The following is a 24591-nucleotide window of genomic DNA, read 5'->3' as shown; positions in this document are numbered from 1 at the left end:
AAAAATAGATCACAGTGTATTCAAGGCTCAGACAGGACCACACTTGCCTGCAAAAATAAATCCTTGCATTTGACACATTGCTTACATATTAATTAGTTTGATCAGCTTGCCTGGGTGTGTTAGCATGAGTGAGAGCTCATGTCTGTTTAGTGATAAGCTGTTAAAACTTTCCAAATAGAGCTAGAAATTATGGCAGACTGAGATCTTCCCTTTACTCAGGGCCTTTCTCCTCTTTTTATAGTGCTCTTCCACCCATATTTTTCTATTTTCTTTCACTGTGTCTCTTAGGTACCATTTCTTTCTCGGTGCAGAACCAGACACTTGCGGGAATGAGAAAGCAGCTTCTTCATGGGAAACCAAGAAACCATAACCTCCCAAAATACAAAGACAAGAAATGGAAAAAGACAATTTTACTTTTTTCACTCTATCCACTTCCCTCCCAGCTTCTCTAGGATTGCTGGAGGGGCAAAGCCTGTGCAGAGGCTGGAGGCACCATCGCCCCTTTAACGGGAGCGCCACAGCCTGACGCCAGCGAGCCCGGGAGGACCGGGAGCTGCTGCCCCGCGTGGTGCCAACACATCCCTGCTTCCCTGCCTCTTCCCTCCCTTGTTTTCGTGTGCCTTTCAGCGTCCCGCATGTGTATCCGTGCCTGCCAGTGGATATCTGCGGGGTTCACATTAACCAGCTCAAGCTGAAGTTGGTAAACACCTATTAAAGTTTTGCTCCTTGTGCGTCCAAGGAGATTTCTGAATGAGGGAGTCGCTCGCATCCTTTGACGTCCTACGTGCCATTCCCTTATTTGCAGCCCGGATGGATCTTCTTCCCTCTTAGCTATGCAGACAGGGGAGTTTGGGTTGGTTTGTGCCTGGCACAGGGAGGGGAGATCAGTCTCCCGTGGCTTAGCGGGGAGTGTTCATGTTTTTACCTGTTTCCTGAACAGGAGGGAGTCAGGCTCAAAACACTGTGAAACTTTAGTGTTTAAAGTTTTCACTCCTGAGCAGAGTCCACTTCTAAAGCTGCTCTTTTGCCCTGGGACAAAATACTGAATCTGGCAATTCCTCAGTTCTACAGGAGGATGCAAATTAGGGCTTGATTTTATTCAGACTGTCACAGCTCCAAAGTTTCTTGGAAGCCAGATCTCCATCCCAAACGCTGCTCGGCACTAAGCAGAGATGCTGAAAGCAATTCCCGAGCGCCGATCCCAGCGGCAGCACCACCACTAAAGCTATTTATCCCGGCACAGGTTTTTTTTTTTCACACATTCTTGCCTTCTGTTTTTGCTGGAGCCTGAGACCCTATTGAGAGGCAAATTTTAGCCATCTGGCAAAGCAGGCTGTGAGGGGGGAGAAAAAAAGAGAGAGAGAGAGAGAGAGAAAACACAATGTGCATGGGCACACACACATACACAAAACTCTGGAGATTAGGGAAGACAAAAACGGCGCTGAATGCTGGAGCGCAGGGCAGCCCCGCGGCGGAGAGGAGGGAGCGGCGGGCGGGGAGGAGGGCTCGGCTGCGGGCAGGTCTGCCTGCCTGCCTGCCTGGATGCGGGGAACGCTGCAGGCACGGGAAGGCGTGACCTGCATGGAAAATGCCAGACAGCTCCAGACGCACACACACACATAGGCGCACACACGCTCGCAAATCTCCGGACAGAGATAAGGCGGACAGCGGAGCGCCGGGAAGGAGGCAGAGCCGTCCCCCGCAAGGATCGAGCCATCGATCCTCCGCACCAAAGCCGCCGGGAAACTCCCCCAGCAGCGAAATGAGGTGAGTACCCCGCACGGGCTGAGCCCGGGCACGGCCGGGCAGGGGGGTGTCCTGCTCAGGAGGGATTCTCCAGGATCGGTTCCAGTTCCTCTGTCCTGAGCGAACAGGGCAGTGCTCACGGCCCGGCTTCGTGCCGCACTTCGTGCACGCCGGCATCGCGGCAAAGCCAAAGGGATATCCCGGTACAACCAGAGCGGCATCCCGGCACAGCCAGAGGGATAACCCGGCACTGCCAGAGGGACATCCTGGCACAGCCAAAGGGACATCCCGGTACAGCCAGAGGGATAACCCGGCACTGCCAGAGGGACATCCCGGCACAGCCACAGGGACATCCCGGCATGGGCACCGCTCTGCCACGGCCGAGCCACAGCGAGGTGGGACCTGCAGAGTGGGCTTCAGGTTTCTGTGCACACCACGGTCATTTATCACTTCACATGAGGTTAAGACTTTCCGGTCGTGAGGATGAAGTTTGATGCTGTTTTGCCTCCCCTGCTTCAGAGGAAGCAGAACTGCTCAAGAAAACAGCCTGTTGAAATGGAGGAGGTGATGCCCACTACACCAGCTCAGCACCCAGCCCCGTGCATGTACTCTGAGCAGAGGAATAACAGTTTTTCCCTTCACACATTTTTGTGGTTTCAGAACAGCTGTCAGCAAAGGGCATGTTCAACCTCACTCCGCTTGAAAGAAAAATCAATCCAAATTTCTCAGCTCCCATTTACTTTTCTTTGTAAAGAAGAGCTGAGAAAAGTGATGGCACTGCACAAATGAACCCCAGAAATTTGCTGCCCTGGTTTTGAAAGAACACAGACAGGTTAAAAATAATCCATTAATGCAGCTTCAATTTCCTCACCAGCATACCTAAATCAAGCCCTGATTTTGAAACCAGGTGTACATGTAAGTAGTTCCAATGTCTGTTGTATACACCTACAAACCTTTGCCAGGCCTTAGTGCCTATTTTAGAAATTTTAATGTTTAATGGCTCTTATTTCCTGCATGTTTCTTTTCCTTTGTATGCTCCAACTATGTGTAAAGAGCCTGAGGTCTTTCTTCTTTCTGGGTCCTATGCAATAGCACAGGCTTTTGTGTTCACACCTCCAGCATGGGTGGTGTTCTCTCCTTGTGCAAAGGAATGCTCAGCTCATGCTCCCTTTCATGACAAATGAAGCTCAAGGCTGGTGTGAAGTCAGCTGGACCACCACAGATTCACCTGTTCTCTCTGCCCTCCTCTGGGATAAATAAATTGGGAACAAGTTGGGACAAAGTCTTCAGACTGAGATCTTTTAAAAGATGGGTTTGATGACAAAACATCTTTATTAATCTCAGCCTCAGAAGAGAAGAGAAGAGAAGAGAAGAGAAGAGAAGAGAAGAGAAGAGAAGAGAAGAGAAGAGAAGAGAAGAGAAGAGAAGAGAAGAGAAGAGTGTAACATGCATGGTTGCAAAGCTGAGGCCTGGTTCCATCTTTGCCCAGCTGCAAAGATGTGTGCTATTTACTGAGAGTTAATGATCCCAATTTGGCAGGATGAGGCTCAGCAGTAATAATGATAATAATAATAATAATAATGATGATACTTAGCAGTTATTGCCAGGATGCTTTCACTAAATCGATTTAGAGAACATCATTATTTTATTAAGCATGCTTATGTTCATTCTTCCATTAAATGAAGATTTGCCCACCAGAGCTCCATTAGTTAAGGGATGTGTTGCCAATGGCTCCTGCTCCAGCAGCACAGGAAACACTGAGCTCCTGATGGCACTTCAGGCTGGCTGGGAGCTGTGGAGCTGCCTTTGCCTCACTTGCAGCACCTGTGGCACCCACCTTCCAAAGGGGCTTTCCCCTCATGGGAGCCACATGCAGATCCCACCTGCTCCTCCCAGGGGTTGCTCATGGTGCCATGGTGCTGCACCTCCTCTTGCACGATCCACCTGGGAAAAGAGATGAGCCTTGCACAGCCACTGTCACTGCCAGAGTTTCATTTCATCCCCTCATGTGTGTTCCAGGTACCCCCTGGCCTGGCCCCTCTGTGCCTTGCTGCTCTGTGTGGCAGATGCTGTGGAGCTGACAGACATGTTTGGGGAGATCCAGTCTCCCAACTTCCCCGACTCCTATCCCAGTGACTCAGAAATGACCTGGAACATCTCTGTGCCTGATGGGTTTAAAATCAAGCTGTACTTCATGCATTTTGACTTGGAGTCATCCTACCTCTGTGAATACGACTATGTGAAGGTGAGCCGTGACAGGTGGTGGGATAGACAGTAGGGTTGCTTGGCCAGCTGAGAAAGGGTAGTGCTGGAAAAGCTGGGAACAGGACAGTTTTCCCCATTTTATTGGGCTCAGGAGTTTTTAGTCCAGTGGACCACAGGGAGAGCACAGGTAAGCTGGCAGCACCCACTGGACCAACAGGGAGTGGGACACCAGAGTCAGAGCTTACCCAGAGACAAACAAATTTCTGAAAGTATTTGGGCATCTAATTCTTACTGCACCCAATGGGATTTTCACACCTCTGGGCTGATAAAACACCTGTGGCTAAGCACCAGTTTGTGCCACTCTGATGCCAGCCAGGAGATGCCCTGAGCTGGGCACACTTGTCAGGCCATGGCTGTGGATGCATCTTGCAGCCAGCCTGGATCCCTGGCCACACCTTGCAGGCTCTCAGGACACCCTGTCCATCCCCACAGGAAGCAAAAGGGAGAGGTTAGACCTGAGCTTGAGAATGCTATGGAGGTTTCCAGGGAGCTGCCGTGGCCAAAACCTCCAAATATTTCAGTCTGCTTCTCTGCTGGGTGGTAACCCACCCAAAACTGGGGTGGCCACACACTGCAGTGCCCCAGAGCAACCTTGTCTGTACACCACAGGTTTCTCCAAGCAGGGCTTTCCTTCACATCCAGGATAAGGGTGGCTCTCCAGATCTCTGAAGATGTTCAAGTGTGGAGCTTCTGGCAGATGAAGCAGTAGCAAGCAGGTGCTTTCTAGGTTGCCTGGCTGAACACACCTTACATCATCACCAGGACAAGCTCCACCCTGCTCCTTCACACAGAGGCAAGTGGAGCTTGCTTCCAGGTCTGGAACCACAGAACTTGACCCTGGTGCTATTTGCCAGATAATTGAAATTATTGTTTTATTCTTGCCCTAAGAAAACAAAGCAAACATTTGTGTCTTTTTCCCTCTAGGGTCTATTGCTCCCTGCTTTAATTTCCCCTTTGTGCTGGCACTCACCCTGCTACTAACAGCTCTCACTGAGGTTTGATTAGCTCTTTCTGCTTCTCCTGGATCTTCTCCAAGCACAAGGGCCCAGGGACATATATAGAGATATATTGCTTTAAAACCCCAGTAAGCTCAAGGAACAGATTTCTTGGAAACTTTCCCCATTCCAATCTTTACCCCTCCTCCTGCCCTTCACCCCCTGCTCTTTTTTCCTTTTTCATAAGGCTCCCTGTTATTTGGCCATGGTGCCAACTTGGCACCACATCTCTCCCTGCTGCTGGATTTCCATAAGAAGGAGGTATTTTTCACAGGGATTTAGATCTCAGCTGTATAAATTTGCTCGGGGCTATAACTCAGCTTGCGGAGCCTCCACCACAGAATTACATTTGGAAAGTGATGAAAATGGATGAATTCCAGGAGATCCAGAGGTTACTCTGCTGGGTAAGGGTGCACTCTTGATGCTGCTAAACCACTGGCTTAGGAAACATTAAGGAGAGCAGTGAATGAGTCCGTGGCTGTTTTCCTCCTTGGGTTTGTGTGTCCAGCTCTGTCTCCACCAGTGCAAGCTATAAAACCAGCATCAATCACCCCTCTCTTTGACAGAGGCCACAGTGCATGGCTATAGAACATAACTATAGACCTAGCACATACAGGTGCTTCTCTGTAATATTCTGCTGGTGACAGTGAGGGAGCTGAGAAACACAGGCAGAGCTCTATGTTCCATGGTGCTCAATGGATTCCCCATCTATGAACTTGTACCATTGCTTTCTGAGCTCCTGGGTAACTTTGATCTCTGCAGCACCACATGCCAGAGAGTTGGACAGGTTAAATACATGGTTATGTGTCTCTGTGTGTATGAAGGAACACCTTCTTGTTTGTTCAGGGTCTTCCTCATCTTGACTGCTGTAAGAAGGAGTTTAAAAGGGGCTGAGCAGGTGAGGACTCAATTCAGGACAGGCAGAAAGCTCCTGTGTCCTGCTTCCCTCACCCCCTGGCTGCCCACACACCCAAGCTCTTAAGTGGTGTAGAAGCTCATCCCAAGTGGCAAGCTCAGGGTGATGTGAGCTGTAAACCCTCACAGACCTCTGCCTTCGGGGTGGTCTGCAGGAGGGAACAGTTTCCAGAGCTCTGAAACAATGGCTAATTAAAACAATAGCTGTTTATTTATATATATGCACATTCACGCGTGCCCCTGTGTGTATATGTAAAAAATGAACGTGGCTCCTGAAGAAATGCTCACAGCATGGGAGGCTTGTTTGTGCAAATGGGCATGGCAGAGAAGGGGAGTTGCACTTCAGTAAGGAAGTGAGCCAGGAGGAGTGGGAGGAACAGCCATCCCCAAAATACCCACCAGGAGAAGCCCCCCATGCAGGCAGAAAACTCCAGTTTGCTGGAGAGCCAAGCTCTGGGGCTCAGCACACTGGATACAGCCTCTCACCTTTGGTGGCTGCTGTCAGCCTCCTGCCAGGTGCATGTGGCACCACCCTCTTCCTGCTCCTTCCTTTGCTGTGCTGCTCAGCAGGCTCTGCCCAGCTCATCACCATCCACAGCCAGCCAGTCTGGGGGTTCCTCATTTGCAGAGGGTTTCACCATGGTTTGCAAGCCTGCAGCACTGGCCCAGGGCACCCAAAAATCCACAGCTCTGACTATAAAATCAGGATAAATGACTTGAACAGTGTCACTGAGGAGTACAGTGACAGGGAGATGGGCATCCTGGCTTCTAAAGGGCCATCATGAGTAAATCCCCAAGCTTATTATAGAGATCTGAGCCTGGGGAGCTGTCAGTGGGGTTTTGCACATTGCTCAGTCAAGCCCTGGAATGAAATCAGCCCCCAAGAGCTTGGCAGCCAGCTCCTTGATTGGAATGAATATGGGGGGACACCCCACCAGTGACTGATGAGGCACTGGTGGGGCACATGCAGGACCAGGGAACAGGCTTGGTTTTTCATTCAGGGCAGTGCACGCCCAGCCTGGGGCTGCAACAAGGATGCACAGGGCCCATGTACACCTTCCTCTATTCAAACCAGGGAGAAAAAGCACAAATCAAGGTTTGGCATGAATTGAGGGTTCAGGAGGAGAGCATCCTCTTTTGGTCCTGTCAGCCAGCCCTAGCTGGGGCTCATTCATTCCCTGGGAGTGTGGGGTCCCAAAAGGAGCACTGTGAACCCCAGGAGGCAGCTGGGAGAGCCCAGGGCTTTGCTGCTTGTCCCTCCTATCCTGATAGGAAAGTGCCACCTCTCTGCAGAGTCCATTCCCCTGTGCCACTGGGGACAGTGCAGGGGGAGGAGGGAGACCAGGCATGGGAGCAAGTCATCCTCTCTTGCAGGACCACAGCCTCCTGCCTGGGTCTCTTTTCACCCCCAGCCCCTCCAGGGAACAAACCTTGCCCGTACGTAGGGCACATGGGTGCAGCTGCCGTGCAGGAAGGGACAGTCTCTGGAGCCAAGCCAAATCCACAGCCCAGGAAACCAACTATCCTCCTTCATCACCCATAGCAGGGCTGCCACCTATGCTCCCACGGAAATTCAGGGCAATTTCATGTTTGCAGCTTATGAAAGGACCCTAGATGTATCCTGGGGAGAAGATCTCCAGCAGACTTAGATGGAGGCTTTTGCAGGGGCTGTCCCTGCTTCATTCCCAGCAGTCAGCAGAAGCAGCATTGTGGAAAAAGCCCCGTTGTTGCTCTGGGTGTTGCCTTCTTGCCACACTCTGCAGGGCTGCTCTGCGGGGGCCGCTGCGCGCCCTGCCCTGGCTCTGAGCATCTCCTCCCCATGTCATGTTCCCAGTGTCTTCAGCCCAGCACTGCGATTTCTCTGCCTAATGAGCCATTTATATATATTACAAGTGGTATGTTTGGCCTTCATCAGTCCAATTAGTGCATTCCTGGAGGGCTGCAGAGGGGGGCGGGTGGCGGCTGTGTTTCTGTATTGCCTGCTCCTCTCGGGCAGCAGACACCAAACTGCCTGGCCAAATTCCCCTCGGTGTTTCTGGCATTTTATTAACCCCCTGGCTGCAGGAGGCACCTCCAGAGCATCAGCGCTCCCAGGCATCCGCAACAGCCCATGCCCTGGGATAGCATTTTTTCCTGCCAGCCAAGGCATCCCAGCTCCTTTGCCCAAGGGAGGAATTGCTGTGGGGCAGAGAGGGGCCCCACAGCTTGGGACACCCATTAGCCACAGCACCAGCAAAATGCAGAGGGATAGATCCACAACCAGAGAGGGACTCCAATCTGCCTCTATCCAGAAGGGCAGAAGTCTTAATGAGGGACTAAGGATACAAGAAAAAGCAGGGAAGACAGCAGGAAGCATTGGCATGGGTAAATTTAATGCACAAGGGTGTTGCTATATTTTATTTTTCAAAGGAAGATTCTTTCAGCGTATTTTTATAGGGAATTTCTCTGTGGCAATTGATATTTCCCTCAGGGACACATCTTCTCTAGTGAAAACGTCGACATCGTGACCCGAGAGGGAGAAACTCCAAACAAACAACCAGGATTTAATTACCAGCCTGCTCGCTGGATGTAAATGATCTACAAAAAAGTATACAGTCCCCAGCAGAAGTAGCAAATATTAACCAGGGATGATGACCTCTGTGTTTAGTTTACTGCTGCAGGGCTGCCTCTGCTCCCTGTGGCTCGGGGCATGGGACCCGTCTCAGATAAGGGGCTGTGATACCTCCAGTGAGGAGAGCACAGCTCTCCCGGGGCCCATCCTGCTGCTCCAGGGCTGGATCCAGGGATCCAGGGATGCTTGGGGCTGGCCCCATGGCTGCAGCATCCTAGAGCAGAGGCACAGGGCATTGGGAAGGTTTTCCTGCACTTTGGGAATGCTGCACTGCAGGTCCTGCACTCCCTGGGGCTGAAGGCAAGGAATGGGAGCTCACGCGGTGGCTCTGAACTCTGACAGGGGTGACAGCCACCAGCCCCACACAGAGCAGCTGGCTTGAAATCCCTCCTTCCCACAGATTTCCTTAAGAAAAAGCATTTTCTGTGGAAGAGGCTGTGTTCCACGTGCTGGCACTGCCCACTCTGTGCATCAGGGCTGAAATGCCTTTTTCCTTCGCTGCTGGTGATGGCACTCCTGTTTTTCAGTCTGAAACACTTTTTCATTTCAAAACAATCTTTCAGATTTAAAAGCAATTCTAAAGCACCACAGTATATTTCAAAGGGATTGAAACCAGATGGAGCCCAAATTACTTGTTTTCTTTTTTTGCCCCAGAACGCTGTTACACAAAAAAAAAAAAAAAATTCAATTGGGTTTTTGTCCCCAAAGCAGGGTGCGTGTGTTTTTCTCGAAATTCCCAAAATTTATAATCGGAAAGTGTCTCTCTTTTCTGGCCAGCTCCAGCTTGTATGAGAGGATGGAAAATATCTGGAGGCAATGTCAAGGCATGCTGAGTTGCCATTTCCATGTTGGCTTTCCCTGGTGTGAACGAGTTTCCTCTTGTTTGTTCAGCTCTGGGAAATTTCCCTTTCAGCCCAGACCCTCCCCAGCAGGCACATCCTGGGGGTCTCTTGGTGGCAGGGACGGAGTCAGAGAAGGGTCTCTTCTTGCTGAGGCCAAGCAAGCCAGGGACAGCATTCCAGCACCTCCGGGACCCCATGGGCCCCCAGCAGATGACTGATTTCCCCAGGCATGTGCTGGGGGGCTGCAGACTTCATCACAGCCTCAATAGCGGTGGCTTGGCTCGAGCAGTGGTGGCTGCCTGGTGGTGCTCATCACATTCCTCTGCCGAGGCTTATTCATATTCAAATCCCCAGGGGAAAGCAGGCAGGGTGCTGGGAACTGCCTGGGAGAGGTTGTGCTTGAGACAGGGGCTGGGGATGGGATGTGTAGGAGAAGGAGGTGGACTAATGCTGGAGCAAACAGCAGGGAAAAAGGAAAGGAGAGGGTTTCCATGGAAAACTGAAGGGTTTTCTGCAGGGATTACAGTGCTTTAAGGCACAGATAAGGCTCTGTTTTAAAGGGATGCACACAGAGACTACTGAATGTGCTGGTATGACAACAGGGCACCCTGGCTCATCACTCCCCTTCCTCAGCCCTCTGGGGGCACGGTCAGAGTCCCAGCAGTGCCTGGAGCCACAGCTCTGGAGCCAGACAGAGAGCCTGGGTAGGAGGGACAGGACCAAGCTTGTCCAAGGCAGCCCAAGGGACAGAAATTACAGCTGCTGCTTTGAGTTGATGCAAAACCAATAGGCAGGGACTGCTCTAGGCCCCTCTCACAGATGGATCAGTGTTTGAGCCATGGGAAGAGGTGAGGGGAAGCATCTCAGGTGCCACCAGCTCTGAGTGGGAATGACACAGCCGAGGGCTGATTTTCACATCCCTTCTTCTACACTGCCACCCCATGATCTCATCCCATCTCCCAAATGAGCTCCCACCCTGCGTCCTCCCTTTACATCCCCCAGCTCCTCACTACATCCTGGATGCCAAAGGCTCTTGGCATCTGCCTCAGAGGCCCCTCCAGGCAGAACAGGCAGACCTGAATCCCTGTGCTCTATGGCGACACTGGTGAGTCCTGGCAGGGACAGCCTGGGCAAGCACAGGCAGAGGTGTGAGCTCCCGGGTAGGGAGGATGATTCCAATCCCAGCCTGATCTCCCCAGGGAACACACAGCGGGCTCTCCAGGCTCACCCCTTCTTTCTGCCAACAGATTGAAACTGAGGACCAGGAGCTGGCAACCTTCTGTGGCAGGGAGACAACGGACACGGAGCAGGCTCCAGGACAGCAAGTGATCCTGTCCCCAGGGCCCTACATGGGGCTCACCTTCAGGTCTGACTTCTCCAACGAGGAACGCTTCACTGGCTTCGATGCCCATTACACCGCCGTGGGTAAGAGCATTGGAGCTTCATGGCCAGATTGCTAGGACAGGGAACCAAATTTGCAGGGACCACATCTCAGGTCAGCCTTGGGTTCCCTGGCAAGAGAAGAACTCGTGTGCAGCCCTTGGGCCATGTGGGACTCACTGGGTGCTCATGTGACCCACCACATGGGATAACGGATTTCTTGTTGTTATGACAAATGTCCCCACAAAGAGTGATGTGTGGAGAGCTTCAAAGTGACCTCCCTTCCTTGTTGACTCAATTCTAGATGTGGATGAGTGCCAGGAGAAGAGTGACGAGGAGCTGGCTTGTGACCATTACTGCCACAACTACATTGGCGGGTACTACTGCTCCTGCAGGTTTGGCTACATCCTGCACTCCGACAACAGGACCTGTAAAGGTACCACAGGCACAGCCCACACCCAGGCATGGGCACACAGAGGGTCCCTGAGTAGGCATCACACCTTCCAAGCACAGGCAAAACAGCCCTTTTTTGGCTGTTAGCAGGGATGAGGTGCTTCTTCCCCTACAAACCAGTAGTGTGGGACTACTCCCAGGGGCTGTGCTCCTCAGCTAAGCTTTATAGATCTCCTCAAGTCAGAAAAATGAAAAGTTTTAGTCCCTGCTCTGAATCTGCATCATGTAGATTAGCTGGGACTTGCTCTTAGCCCAGGGCTTCTGTGCCATGGGCATATTTGGAAATTGGCTGTGTGAGATTCTCCTTGCATGGACACATATTTGGGATCCATGTACCCATATTTGGAATCCATGATCCACCCAACAGACCCCACTCCACTGGGAGGATTCCTGGGTTGGTCAGGGCTGGGACATGGCTGTCAGGGCCCTGATGGAGCCATGGCTGCGTTTCAGTGGAGTGCAGTGACAACCTCTACACCCAGAGGAGCGGGGTGATCACCAGTGCCGACTTCCCCAGCCCCTACCCCAAGAGCTCAGACTGCCTGTACCGCATCGAGCTGGAGGAGGGCTTCTTCATCACCCTCAACTTTGAGGACAGTTTTGACGTGGAAGACCACCCCGAGGTGACCTGTCCATATGACCACATCAAGGTGAGCTGGACTCTGCACTCTCCTCCTCTCACACTCACCTTTTGTGCGCCCAGTGCTCTGGTGATGGGATCAGAATCGCCCCAGTCTAAACAGGGGTGATAGAATCAACAGGAGCCTTGTGCTCTATTCACCTCATGTCTATTCACCCACATCTGCTTGTGACCCCCGCAACCAAGAGTGACCCTCTTTCTGTTCACATTCTCCCAACACATGGTGCTTAAGCCCCACTCCAGCCCCACCCATTGGCCTCAGGGATCAGAGAGCCCCCTCAAATCCCTCCGTCATCTTTCCCTCGGCAGATCCAAGCAGGCCAAAAGGAGTTTGGACCTTTCTGTGGAGAAAAGTCCCCAGGACGCATTGAAACCCAAACCAACAGCGTGCAGATCCGCTTCCACAGTGACAACTCTGGAGAGAACAGGGGCTGGAAGCTGTCGTACACAGCAGTTGGTAACTCCTGCTGCTTTCCTGTTTGCTGGGCTTGGGAATGGGAAGGGCTTTATAAAGGTGGACAGCATGAATTTGGTAGTCTGTGATCCTGTCTCCAGAAAGGATCTGTTCCAAAAATCACAATAGGAGAGGCTTAAAGTAACATGGAGCCCTCCCTCCAAATGATTCTTTTTTTCCCTACAACAACTGGGCTCTGAAACAAGACCATATTGCAGAGCAGAACAATTTTGGGCAGGATAATGGCACAAGCTACTGTTATTAGCTCCCAGATTTGTAATGCTCAAAGACAGAGAATTACAGACTGAAGGAAAGACATGGACCCTCCATGCCTGGCTGTGCCATGCCAGTGTAGACTAAGGGTAAAAGCAGGGCAGAGATGCTCAAATTCTGCTACATGGGCTGGGTGGAAGAGCTGGGACTTTACATTTGCTCTATTTATTCCCCTGTTTAGCCTCATTTGCTTTCTATTCAAAGGAAACCCATGCCCGCTGGTGCAACCACCAATCAATGGGAAAATTGAGCCTTCTCAAGCCAAGTACACCTTCAAAGACCAGGTTGTCATCAGCTGCAACACTGGATACAAAGTGCTGAAGGTATGGGTTGACAACATGGAGATGGGAATACGGGTAGGAAGAAGAGGATACTTCCTCTCAGAGCCACTGCATCTCTGGGAGAGTGAACACAATCACACATCATCCTCATTCCCTTCCCAGGGGCAAGGAAAACACCTCCTCTGAGAGCCAACACCTTTCCTTTCCAAAGATGCAGAGGGAAAGAGGAGATAGCACTTCCCTGAGCCATCCTCTCAGCATCCCTCCAGAGGCAGCAACCTCACAGAATGTCAGGCCTGGGTCCCCTGGCAGAGAAAAAAATCAGCAGAAACTCTGAGGCAGCTGCCAGGGCTCTGCCTGCCCCCCACCTCAGTGGACACTGTCTCAGCAGCCCTGCAGAGGCCAGTCTCCACTGACTGGGAGGTCCTCAGGGACTTGGGGACAGCATTAGTGAGTCAGGAGGGCAGGACTTTGGCAGGCTCTCTGGGAAGCAGCTGAGAACCACAGAGAGCATGGCTGACTCATGGTGTGGCTGTCTTCCCTCCAAGCAAGTAGCCCACTTTGACTTCCAACATGGACCTGGGTATTTCTCTGATCTCCTCCCAGTCCCATCCTTCATGCAGAGCTGCCTCCTTACCCATCCCATCATTCACAACAGGAATAAGTGACTCCAGTTCTTTGGCTTTCAGTGTGCCACAGAGTTGCTGGCAGCAAGAAAACACCTCAAGTTTTTCATTACAATTTTATTGCAATTTTTAGCTTAAAAAGTCCTCTTCCAGGGCATGCTAGCTATAACCTGACTAAATCACCAAGAAATTCCCTTTTTATTGAGAGATTTATTTCTTTGCTTTGAACATTGCTAGAATGTGGTTTGTTTTTTGTTTTGTTGGTACCTTCTGCACAGGATAACGTGGAAAGCGACTCCTTCCAGATCGAGTGTCTGAAGGATGGCACGTGGAGTAACAAGATCCCTATCTGCAAAAGTAAGGACACCCTTCCCTACCCTGCCAATGTCCTTTTCCTGCTAAAATCATTTCATGCTAATGGGAGCTGCCCTGCCAGAGTGGAGTTCCTTACTCAGAGACACAAACCCAGCCAGAGAGGCTACGTAACCCTGCAAAGCTCTTTTGGCTTGTTCTTGAATAACATAACGGGGCTCAGGCCAAATGCCACAAGCAGGAGATTGGTGCTTTCATTCAGATTACTCATAGAACTTGATTTGTGAGCCACTTTGCTGTCTCCCTGTCAAAGAAAGAGCAAGCCTGGCTCTTCAGAACTGGCTCTGTCAGGTAAGCCTGGGACAATGTGGGATAATCTAGTTCCTGGTCCAAATTTCCTTCCAAATGGAGGCTATTAGAATGCAGGGCATTAGAGAGGTCCCTGGTATGAGCCTAAACTGAGCACTGCTCAGGTAAGTGAGAGAGGAGGGCAAAATGTCCAAATATTTACAAACCTTTAAATGGGAGAAAATGAGAGAAGAAAAGAAATGTCATTTGAAAGGACAGGTGATAATTTGAATTATCTCCTCTTTCATCTAATCCAGTTCTTCCCTCAGCTCAGGTGTGAGATATGTATCTGATCACACCTTGTCCTTATCCTCCAAACCTCTCAGAGCTCAGGGAGGCTCTCACTGCTGCTCAGTGCTGTAAGGCTGGTCCAGAGGAGAAAAGCAGCAAACATGGTCAGACATTGTCCCAGGTCCTTCCAGGAGAGGCAGGGGGGTATGTTTTGGGATCCAGGTTCTTCTCATCTGGGCAGACGCTTTCAATAATTGTGCATCTTACCTTGGAACAAAGAGTATTTCTGGAGTTCTAATTCATGTTTTCTCAGGCCAAATGGAAACTGGGAGCCTCTCAGACTTGCTAAATAGATTAATAACTGAAAGGGCTCCTTAAAAGCTGTGGGGTCAGTGATGCCTCTGCCCTACTGAGGAACTCCTCACTCCTACACTCACACTACCACAAATTCCCATTGATTTCATCTGGCTTGAACAGTGATCAGAGAAAATTTTGCATTGTCTAAAACTTAGAACAAAATCTAGGTAAATATTTTTAGCACCAAAAATTACTAATTTTTTGAGAAAATGGAGATTATTACCTGCATTGTTCCAGCTTCTTGTGTAATATGACTCATTACACTAAATTTCTAAGACATCTTTGGAAAGCCAAGAAGCCCCTAAATGGGCAATTTAGGCCTCTAGGCTACAGACTTCCACCTCCCTGGGATGTCTGTGCGAGGCAGGGCACAAACAATGCAGAAAATAGAAAACTTCTCAGCAAAGTGGATAAAATCCCGCTCCATAGCCTGCAGAGGCTAAACAGAAACCTGTGACAGCTTCTCCCAGCCATCACCCCCAGGCTGCCCTGGCTGAGCAGAGTGAGGGGGTCCCCAGCAGGGCCGTGGCTCCGCTGGCATCCACCCTGGCTCAGCTCGCTGGGAGCTCATTAACAATTTCTGGTGTTTTGGGGGCTGGGTTTCCTGCATGTCTCTCTCCGCTCATCTACTAATTGGGCTTTCTCTCTCTGCTCTCCTCCTTCCACTGTGCTTTCGGTGCAGCTGCAGATAGAGCCGACAACCAGACAGAGGGAAGAGCCGGCTCGGAGCGAGTGGCCGCGTGAGGCTGGCGCCGGCCGTGCCGCCCCGACGGGCAGCCTGCCTCGATGCCCCTCTGATCTGTCCCGTACCCAGGGCAGGTTCCCTTTCCACTGGCCTGGCTGCCAAATCCATCTCTGTGGCTTGTCTAACCGGCATGGCACTCTTAACCCTCGCGCCTGGTGCTTTCTTAACTCCGTCTCGAGAAGGGTGAAGGAAAGGGACGCCGAGCCCCCCTTTGCCACTGACACACTGCCCCAGGGAAGGGGGCCCACCTGCCCCAGCACCACTGCCTGGGCACCACGTGCTGCTGCTGCTGGCTCCCAGCATTTCTGCATCCCTCCCTCTGCGCTCGGACTCCTGGGCCGCCCTGGCTCCCCCTCCAAGGCAGCTGTGCAAGGACTGTGGCACGGCCGCCCGGTTGCTGGGTTGGTGGGTTGGATTCAGTCTCCCACTGTGTCCTTCCTCACTGGCCCAGTGTTGCAAATAAGAAACACTCCTTCCCCTCCTCTCTCCAAGAGTCCTGGTGCCTTTCAGACCCTCTGGACAAGAAGGCCTGGAGGATGGGTTGGCATCACCAGCCCTGTCCTGCAGGCACCAAGACAGGGGGATGGATGTTCCTTCACTTCCCCTTTGCTCCCCGTGGCTGGCCTGGCAGAGGTGAGGACAGCCTGGCCTCAGGCTGACTGCCCAAGGAGCTCAAGGAGGCCAGACCTGGTATCTGGCCCCATTCATATCCCCAGGAACCATGGGCACGCACACTGTTCTCCCTGAGGCATTGGAGGCTCCTCTAGGAGGGTGCAGGGATGTGAACGAGAGGGAGAGGAGGAGGAGATGTGTGTTGGGGACATCAGTCCACTTCTGGTCCTACAAAGACAGAGATGCTAAATGGCCCCTTTCCTGAGGAAAAACTCTAGAAAGGCTCACAGAAGGAATGCCCTCCCCTCACGCTTTCAGCAGGACCTGGGACACTGGTGCAGCAACACCTCTCTGCAAGAGCCCATTCTCCAGGGATCAGGCCTGCCCAGGTCTGAGGGACACACAGGGATGAGATGGGCTGTGCAGGCCTGTGAATGCTGCCCTGCAGCCATAAACAGTCCCAGAGCAGAGGTGGTCAGGGTGGTCCCCTGACATTCATTCCCTCTTTCCTGCAAGAAAACCCAGAGTCTCCACCCAGCCTGCCTGCACCTACACACTCATCCCATCACTTGCTGTCTCTACAGACAGTGAAGGGGATCCTGGGGAATGGTGAGCTGCAGTATTTTGCCATAAATCAGGCTTTTTTCACCCAAGGAATTAGACAATCTCGAGCAGTGGACCATATCCCTGGTTCCAGCTACTGTGTCCAGTGAATTCTCTCTTTGTTAGCCTGGATCAGTTAAGAGTACTCTCCTCGTTCCCTTCACATCCTAGAGCACATGGGAACCAACAGACCTCACATCATCCCTGACCCACAGGACCTGCTTACTGCAAAGTCACTGTGACTTACTGCAAAGTCACTGTTTCCCTACTCAGCCCCTCATCCTAAACACAGCAGAACCCAGCTGCACAGCGCTGCATTTCCTGGCAGTATCAGACTCTGGTTCCTGCCCTCCCCTGGGGCAGCTCACCCAGGATGGGGAGGGGAAGGCTGCACAGCATCACCTGAATGTGCTGTGAGCTGCCCACGTGGGAGGGAGGCTCAGCTCCAAGGAGGTGACTCCTGGACTTGGCAGATGAACCCTCCCACAGCCTGGGGCCCTCCCTTGAGTGTTTGGCACTAACCTAATACAGGGGACAAGCCATGGGGAGAGGGCAGAACACTCTGGGAGGTCATGGGGAGAAAGGGAACCATGGACAGGCCATGGGGAAGGGCAAAATTCTTCTCCTCAATCCCACCCTGAGTCAACACCAGGGACTGGTAAAGCAGAGCCAACCCTGCTGATGTCTTGGGGGATGGAGGAGTTTGGTCTCACCCACATGTACTGGCCTCCCCCTTGCCTGCAGACCAGCCAAGCCACACTGTCCATGTCCTTCATCTCCTGCTGTCACAGGACAGCCAGGACCCAGGGCTGTTCACCTGATCTATAAATGCTCATGAGCTCTTGGTGAGCAAAACCAGAGCAGGAAGGACAGGGCTGTGCTCTCAGCAAAGCCTTGTACATAGAGGAGCACCCCTGAGGCACAGCTGGTGAATCACTGCCTGCCTCTCCCTGCACACTTCAGCAGTGCAAAGACACACTCTGGGACCATCTCACCTGCCAGGACAGGCTTCTTCCCCTCCCAGTGGGGCAGCAGAGAGATCTTGACCCCTCATGAAGGGGCTCCTGGGCCTGGGGTCTCCACCAGTGTGAGTGTTGGTCACACAGCCTATGGGTGGGACAGGCTGCTGGTGTTCCTGGTGCCACTCGTGTGCTCTGTCTGTGCAGGGTGGCCATGGCAGGGTTTCACAGGGCCAGCCTGCCCTGCCAGGCCAGAGCCCCCTGCAGTGCCACAGAGAAAAGGGACACAGCACCATACAGGCCCTTGGTCTGCCCCCCAAGAGCACCATCCCAGGCCAGAGCCCAGCACTACCTGCCTGCTGGCTGGCTGAACACCCCAAACCACAGCACAGGGTCCAACCCCCTCTTCTGTGTTGGCTTTCAGTTGCTGACTGCAAGGCGCCGCCAGAGCTGGAGCATGGCTTTGTCACCTTCTCCACCAGGAACAACCTGACCACCTACCAGGCATCCATCCAGTACCACTGCCAGCACCCCTACTACCACATGGCCCCCAACAGCACCGGTGAGCAGTGGGGCCAGGCCACGTCCCCACGGCACAGCCAGGGTGGGCACGTGGGATGCAAGAGGGGGAGCTGGGATGGCAGCTCCAGGGTGTTCTGCAAACAGCAGGCTGTGGATGTAGCCTGCACATACCAAGCCCTGTGTCTGCCCTGCCTGGACTGTCAGACTGGACAAATGAGGTAGGATGGAGCTGGCCCTGCTGGCCGCTTTGCCTGGGTGTTTCACAGCCTCAGCAGAGCGGTGTGAGTGTCTGTTTTGCATTCTGCCTTCTCGCCCTGCCATCTGCTCCCTGCAGACTACAAAATTTTCTGTGTGTCTGTGAAAGGAGCTGCTGCTAGAGAGAGTACCAGGTTGAGTAGCCTCTGGAAGGACTCTGCAAGGCTTCTCATTCCAGTACCCAAGTGTTCAGCACAGAACAAGCTGAACAGATAGTGGTGGGATCATATCAGACTGAGTTTTTCCTGCCATCCCCCTTGGTCCACAACCAAGAAAAACCACAGGTTGGTTTATCATTATCACAATTCTGTGTACCCTCCAGACGCAGTTCTGGACATTAGAAAGGGTGCATTCACAGCCCAGCCCTTCTCCCTTCTCCTCCCTCAGCAACCAAAGCCAAAAGAATTCTTCACATTCTTGTCTTCCTGCTTTTATCTCCCTGCATATGGTCCCAGCATCACATATGAATTATCAGAATGGGCATTGGCAGCATTTTTGTATGGAGGCAGCTGCCAGCAGAGGCTGAGGCCATAGCACAGCCCTCCAGACAGCTCCAGGCAATGAAACTGAGGATGGAGACATGTCCCTGCATGGGGGCAGGGCTACCATGGCCAAGGGCATTAAAAGGGAGGTCACTTCCTGCTCTGAAAAAGGGTTCAAAGGGCCCTGACAGCCAGGCAAGGTCTCCTCACTGGAAAAGACAATCCCTCATGCCAGGACCAGAGCCCAGCTAACACTTTGCTCTCTTGCAGCCACCTACACGTGCGATGCGCTGGGGCAGTGGAGGAGTGAGGAGCTAGGGACCAAGCTGCCATCCTGCAGACCAGGTACTGTGCAGGGGTGGCTTCACACAGCCAGGGGTGCAGAGCAGGGACACAGGGAGGGCATGCTGCCATGCAAGAACCCTGCTCCTGGTGACAGTGCCAGCTGTACATACCCAAGTGCCACAGTGCATGGCCAGCAGGGTGGTGGGGACAGAGGCTTCCTGCTACCCCAGCAGGCCCAGGGGGTCAGGGTGCAGTGGTGGCACTGGGGTCACAGCCATCCCAGCTGTCAGGGCTCCTCAAGCTCCCCACTCCAGCAGCCCCCTGGCCATGCTCAGCTGCCAGCATCCCTGGAGATGGTTTTAGCTAAGAGCAGAGCATTACCTGGCTGCCAACTCCTGTTGGCAGTGTGTACACATCCAGTAGCAATTACCACCTCTTCAAGCCTTCCAGAAAAAAACAAACTGCTTTACAGGGAAGGAAATGTCCCAAGTCTTTGAGCAGTGGCAGAAATGTTTGCAGCCAGCAAGTTTCCAGGCCAGGCACCTGCTTGGGATTAAACAAAAGTCTCTGGGAGTTTGTGGCCATGGCCAAGCATGGGGCCAGACTGGCTAGCACGTCAGGGGCCTGGAGGCAGTTTGGGTGTGGGCTGTAGTGGGATGTGCAGGGATGGCTCTCCAGAGAGGTGCAGGCATCCATGCCATGCAGCAGCTGCAGCTGCAACCAGCCTGGGTTCAGACACTGGCCCAACCCCATGGAGGGTATCTGCTCTCCAGCCATGCTGAGACACTGCAAGGCTAGAGAAAGGACTCCTAAGACTCCCTGCATCCCACAAAACTCCAAGACCAGGGCTGTGGCTGCTCTTGTTGTGGCAGCTGCTCTCTGCATCTCTGCTTGATGTTTCAGCCTGAACTAATTTGAGCTGGGAGCATACGGGGACAGCTTTGGGGCCATAGCTGCTTTCATGGGCCATTTCCAGGCCTTGTGATTAGTGACAGGAGTCAGAGAGACTTCAGGAAAATGGAAAATCCCAGAGAGAGGGTCACACTCTCCTGAGATCGGCATCTGCCGGCAGCAGCTGGCCAGCTGCTCTTCAGATCTTCCCGTGTCTCACGCACCTCCCCATCAATAGGAACCTCTCTTCCAGGAACCTCTGCTCCATGCCTGCCTCTGCCATTAGTGGGAGCATTTGCAGCCTGGTCAGCATTTTTGATATGTAATTTAATAAATATTTGGCTGCATGCACTTCCTCTAAAAGCATCTCCCTGGGACAGCCATCGGCTTCGGTGCAGCAGAGCAGCTGGGCTGGGACACAGGAATTCTTTTCCTGAGCATGTTTTTTATTCCTTTCAGCACTGGGAAAGGCAGGGGTGTGGAGCACATGCAGAGACACATTCACCATGTTCCCTCCCTGCTAGAATTACATTTTTCCAAGATACAGACCCCAGCCTCAACAAATCCGCAGTAGCAGCTTCCAGTGCTCCTGCCCTGGTCCCAAGACTGATTCTCACCCTGACCCCACCACCCTGAGGGGTCAGAGCCTCTGGTTGTGGGGCTTTGCATCCTCACAGCACAGGTGGCATTGAGGCAGAGTCCCAGCACTTTCCATGGAGGATCTGGGGTTTTTTTGCAGACTGAGAGGGATGAGACCTGCACCTGAGTTGCTGTGATTCAGGACTCTTTCAGATATAGGACATGCCCAAATAGGCTCCCACAACCTCCCAGTGATATTAGCATTGCCAAGCCACCTGAGTCCTGTTCCACAGTGCTGCCACAGGCAGGAATCAGCCCTACCACCAACAGCCATATCCCAAGGCTTAAATTTCCTAGGGACAGAATTGTCCCTCCCTACCCTGTCCAACCTTTCAGAGCCACCTTCAACATCCTGATTCCCTCACCCTCCTAACACTGTGCCTAGATAAAGCTCTGGGAGCAAAGCAGGCACCATGTCAGGGTTCTTCAGGCATTAATTCTGGTCTGTTGAAGAGCTGAGCAGAGAGCTTCTGGTTTGGCTGCCAGAATTGTGGCTGATGAGACGCAGGAGTAAAGCCCATGGTGCTAGGCAACATCCCATGGCTGAGCCTTCTCCAGCCACAGCAGCTCCAGGAGGGCAAATGCCATGGCTGTGAGAGCACAGACCTCATGACAGGTCTCAGTGAGGGGTGAGACTGGGTTGATGTCAAGCTCCAGTCCTCCCACCATCATTCCCCTGGGTCTCTTGGCACACTGAGCAGGAGCCAAGCAAGTGCCTGAAAGGTCTGTGAAGGGCTGGTTGAGCTCACAGGTCACAGTGAGGCTGTAAGATTACTCATTTGGCCTTTCTGCATCTGAAGTGGTGTGGATCTAGCCAAATCCCTCAAGAAACTGAAAATGGAAAGAAAAACAAAACCAAAAAGGACAAAAGAGAGTGTTTGGTTTGGAGATAACCAGCCACACAGCCCCTTTCATTTGTTCCCTAGATAAATAAGCTGGAGGTAACTGTGCTGTCCCTTCTGTCCCCAGTGTGTGGCCGGCCGGCTCGTCCTCTGCCCGGCATCATCAAGCGCATCATCGGCGGGCGGAACGCGGAGCCCGGCTTCTTCCCCTGGCAGGCCCTGATTGTGGTGGAGGACATGTCCCGGGTGCCCAACGACAAATGGTTCGGCAGCGGGGCGCTGCTCTCAGAGTCCTGGGTGCTGACGGCCGCCCACGTGCTGCGGTCCCAGCGGCGGGACAACACCGTCATCCCCGTCTCCAAGGAGCACGTCACCGTCTACCTGGCCCTTCACGACGTGAGGAACAAGATGGAAGCTGTCAACAGGACGGTGGAGAGGATCATCCTCCACGAGGAGTTTGACATCCAGAACTACAACCACGACATCGCACTGGTGAAGCTGAAGGAGAAGGTGACCATGGGGAAGTACGTCATGCCTGTCTGCCTGCCCCAGTTTGAGCACGAGCTGGAGGGGCCTCACCCCAACACGCTGGGGCTGGTGGCTGGCTGGGGGATCTCCAACCCCAACATCACAGTGGACGAGATCATCAGCTCAGGCATGAGGACCCTGTCTGACATCCTGCAGTATGTCAAACTGCCCGTGGTGCTGCACGCCGAGTGCAAGACCAGCTACGAGTCGCGCTCGGGCAACTACAGCGTGACCGAGAACATGTTCTGTGCTGGTTACTACGAGGGGGGCAAGGACACTTGTCTGGGGGACAGTGGGGGAGCCTTCGTCATCCAGGACCCGGGAACGCGGAGGTGGGTGGCCCAAGGGCTGGTCTCGTGGGGCGGCCCGGAGGAGTGCGGCAGCAAGCAGGTGTACGGTGTGTACACCAAGGTCTCCAACTACGTGGACTGGGTGGAGCAGAAAACAGGCTCCTCAGAGAGATGGACATTTCTGGACCCAGAGCTGGAGAGATGAGTGACTAAGCTGCCTGCTGCCACCGCGGCTCCCTTTCTTCTTGTTGTTATTGTTTAATGTGCTCCAGACTCGGGTCTTTCGCAAGCAATAGCCACGATACTCCACGCATGCCAAGCCCTTGCCAGGTCATTTGTTTCGCTTGGTCCCGCATCCCTTCACTCGCATTCTTAGGAAATGCTTGCTAGGGAACTGGAAGGAGGGGGCAAAGGACAAGATCTCAGCTGGTGTCCTCTGCATGTGCTGCCCATCTGCAAACCTCACCCACACTCCAGGGAACTTCCCTCCGAGGCAGGAAAAAGGCACAGCGATTGAGGCAGCGTTTCCCTGACACCAAAGCTTTGTGCTGTGTACAGGCAATTGTCCCCACCCCCAGGGCTCTCTGGCCAGATCCCTCTGTCAGAAGATGCAGCTACAGAGCTTCAGAGCCTATGGACAGTGCAGGAAATCCATGTGGGCAGGCCTGGACCTCACAGGTTTGCAACGCTGGTGAACCCCATTTTCTGTACAAGGAGTAGTGAGAGAGTCCTGGGAGTTTGCCATTATTTTCATAGGCAAATAAACATCTCTTCTTGGTAGCGTCTCAGGTGATATCCACCTGGCCCCAAAGATGTGAGGATGCATCCACATTTAGCCCTAAACTTCAGCCATAGCTGCCAAGACAGCACCAGCCCAAATGGGATACCTGTATCCCACCATGTGGGATGAGAGACCCACAGAGAACATGAGGACACAGAGCAGGGTTTGAACTCAGCACCACCCTGACCTCCAGCCACAAAAATTTCTCCAATCTTCTATCACCTGAAGCCCTCTCCAGTCCCACCCTGAGATTAGCTCTGTGGTTTCCAGCCACAGCAGACCTCCCAAGGAAAGTTTTCCATTACAAGACAGCTTCACATCAGCTGTATCTAAGCAATACTTATTTTCAGCAGAATCGTTTCATATAAAACACCCTTTCTTGTCTTTCATCTCTTTCTCAGGAGCTGGTTAGTCCTGCATGACAGTTTATTCATTCTTGCAAGAACCTAGTCCCTTTTCACTGCTTTTGAGGCCACTGATTTAGCTGATTTACAGGTTACCATTGGTGTTCAGTGTTTGTTCATGTCTCCTGTGGCCTACTGCAGGTGTCCGAGTCCTTCTAGACTGACTCAAATCCACCTACCACACCAGGAGTATTCATATCTCCCCAGCTCCCCTCCACAGCCCATGCAGACAAGTCCCAAAAAGGAACAATGTCAGGTGAGCTGTCCTTCCTTCAGCAGGACTTTCTCCTTCATTTGCCAAGATAGCTGTAAGCAACATGCAAAAACTGCTCTCTGTGTGCCTGTAGCCTCCTTCAGGCCTCTCTTTCTCCTCCTCCTTTGGTTTTTCCATGAAAGGAAGAAGCCAACAGTGGATGAGCCACTCTGACATTTTGCTATCACCCAAAAAGCCATTTGTAGAACTTGTAGAGGAGCAGAAGGCCTAAGGAAGGTTGAACTTGCAGATACACTATGAACTGTACTCTTGGCTATGTCATGTAATTGCAAGGTATTTTTTAATATATATGTATTTCTTTTTTTATATATATTACATTCTGTAAAATACCTGATGTCAGGTAAGGATGGTTCTCTTAGATTTCCTCCTGAGAACAAAATAAAACTTTTGTATGTATTGAGCTTGTGCCCTGTGGCTTTTATTCCAAGAGGAACATGGTTAAGGCTGGTTGCTGATATCTGCCATGCACGCCTGCACTCCCAGGAGAATCTTCACACCATCCCTCACTCTGACAGCTGCTCAGCCTTGGCCTATGCAGCTTCTAGGGCTGAGACAGACCCTGAGCAGCCCCTGAATACAAATCACAAAAAAAGGGCGACAGAGGAGATCCTGCCTTCAATTATTTATAGCCTTAGCACATCACTGAAGATGGGGGTGGTGGCAGGAGCAGAGGGCAGTAACCTGTTTGCTGAGAATAGCAATTAAGTCTGGGTTCAACTGACATGAGGGAAACAATATGAGGTTTGTTTA

At 52.4% G+C, this 24591-nt stretch overlaps 1 protein-coding gene across 2 annotated transcripts; it reads left to right on the top strand.

Annotated features, from left to right (window-relative positions):
• The first annotated feature begins 1591 nt into the window (after window positions 1-1591).
• On the top strand, window positions 1592-24210 carry MASP1 (MBL associated serine protease 1). 2 transcript variants are annotated; one of them, XM_059479303.1, is made up of 11 exons: window positions 1592-1767; window positions 3766-3991; window positions 10622-10799; window positions 11059-11190; window positions 11661-11857; window positions 12157-12304; window positions 12779-12897; window positions 13760-13838; window positions 18073-18210; window positions 19178-19252; window positions 21692-24210. In XM_059479303.1, the coding sequence occupies exons 1-11, from the start codon at window positions 1763-1765 to the stop codon at window positions 22585-22587; spliced, it is 2193 nt and encodes a 730-aa protein (XP_059335286.1). In that variant the 5' UTR covers window positions 1592-1762; the 3' UTR covers window positions 22588-24210. The 2 variants fall into 2 exon arrangements, with proteins under 2 accessions (XP_059335286.1, XP_059335287.1); XM_059479304.1 differs by lacking the exons at window positions 18073-18210; window positions 19178-19252; window positions 21692-24210 and adding an exon at window positions 15412-15614 and having other exon boundaries at window positions 1619-1767.
• Window positions 24211-24591: the final 381 nt, after the last annotated feature.

Source organism: Ammospiza nelsoni, chromosome 10 (genome assembly GCF_027579445.1).
Source record: "Ammospiza nelsoni isolate bAmmNel1 chromosome 10, bAmmNel1.pri, whole genome shotgun sequence".
Lineage (NCBI taxonomy): Eukaryota > Metazoa > Chordata > Aves > Passeriformes > Passerellidae > Ammospiza > Ammospiza nelsoni.
The sequence above is the reverse complement of the archived record's forward strand: the minus strand, read 5'-3'. Positions and strand labels throughout refer to the sequence as shown.

Bases quoted from the DNA above. Each gene is read 5' to 3' on its own strand.
- MASP1 (XM_059479303.1), top strand. The intron at 10,800-11,058 runs GTAAGAGCATTG...ACTCAATTCTAG, and splicing joins TGCCCATTACACCGCCGTGG to ATGTGGATGAGTGCCAGGAG. The intron at 11,858-12,156 runs GTGAGCTGGACT...TTCCCTCGGCAG, and splicing joins GTCCATATGACCACATCAAG to ATCCAAGCAGGCCAAAAGGA.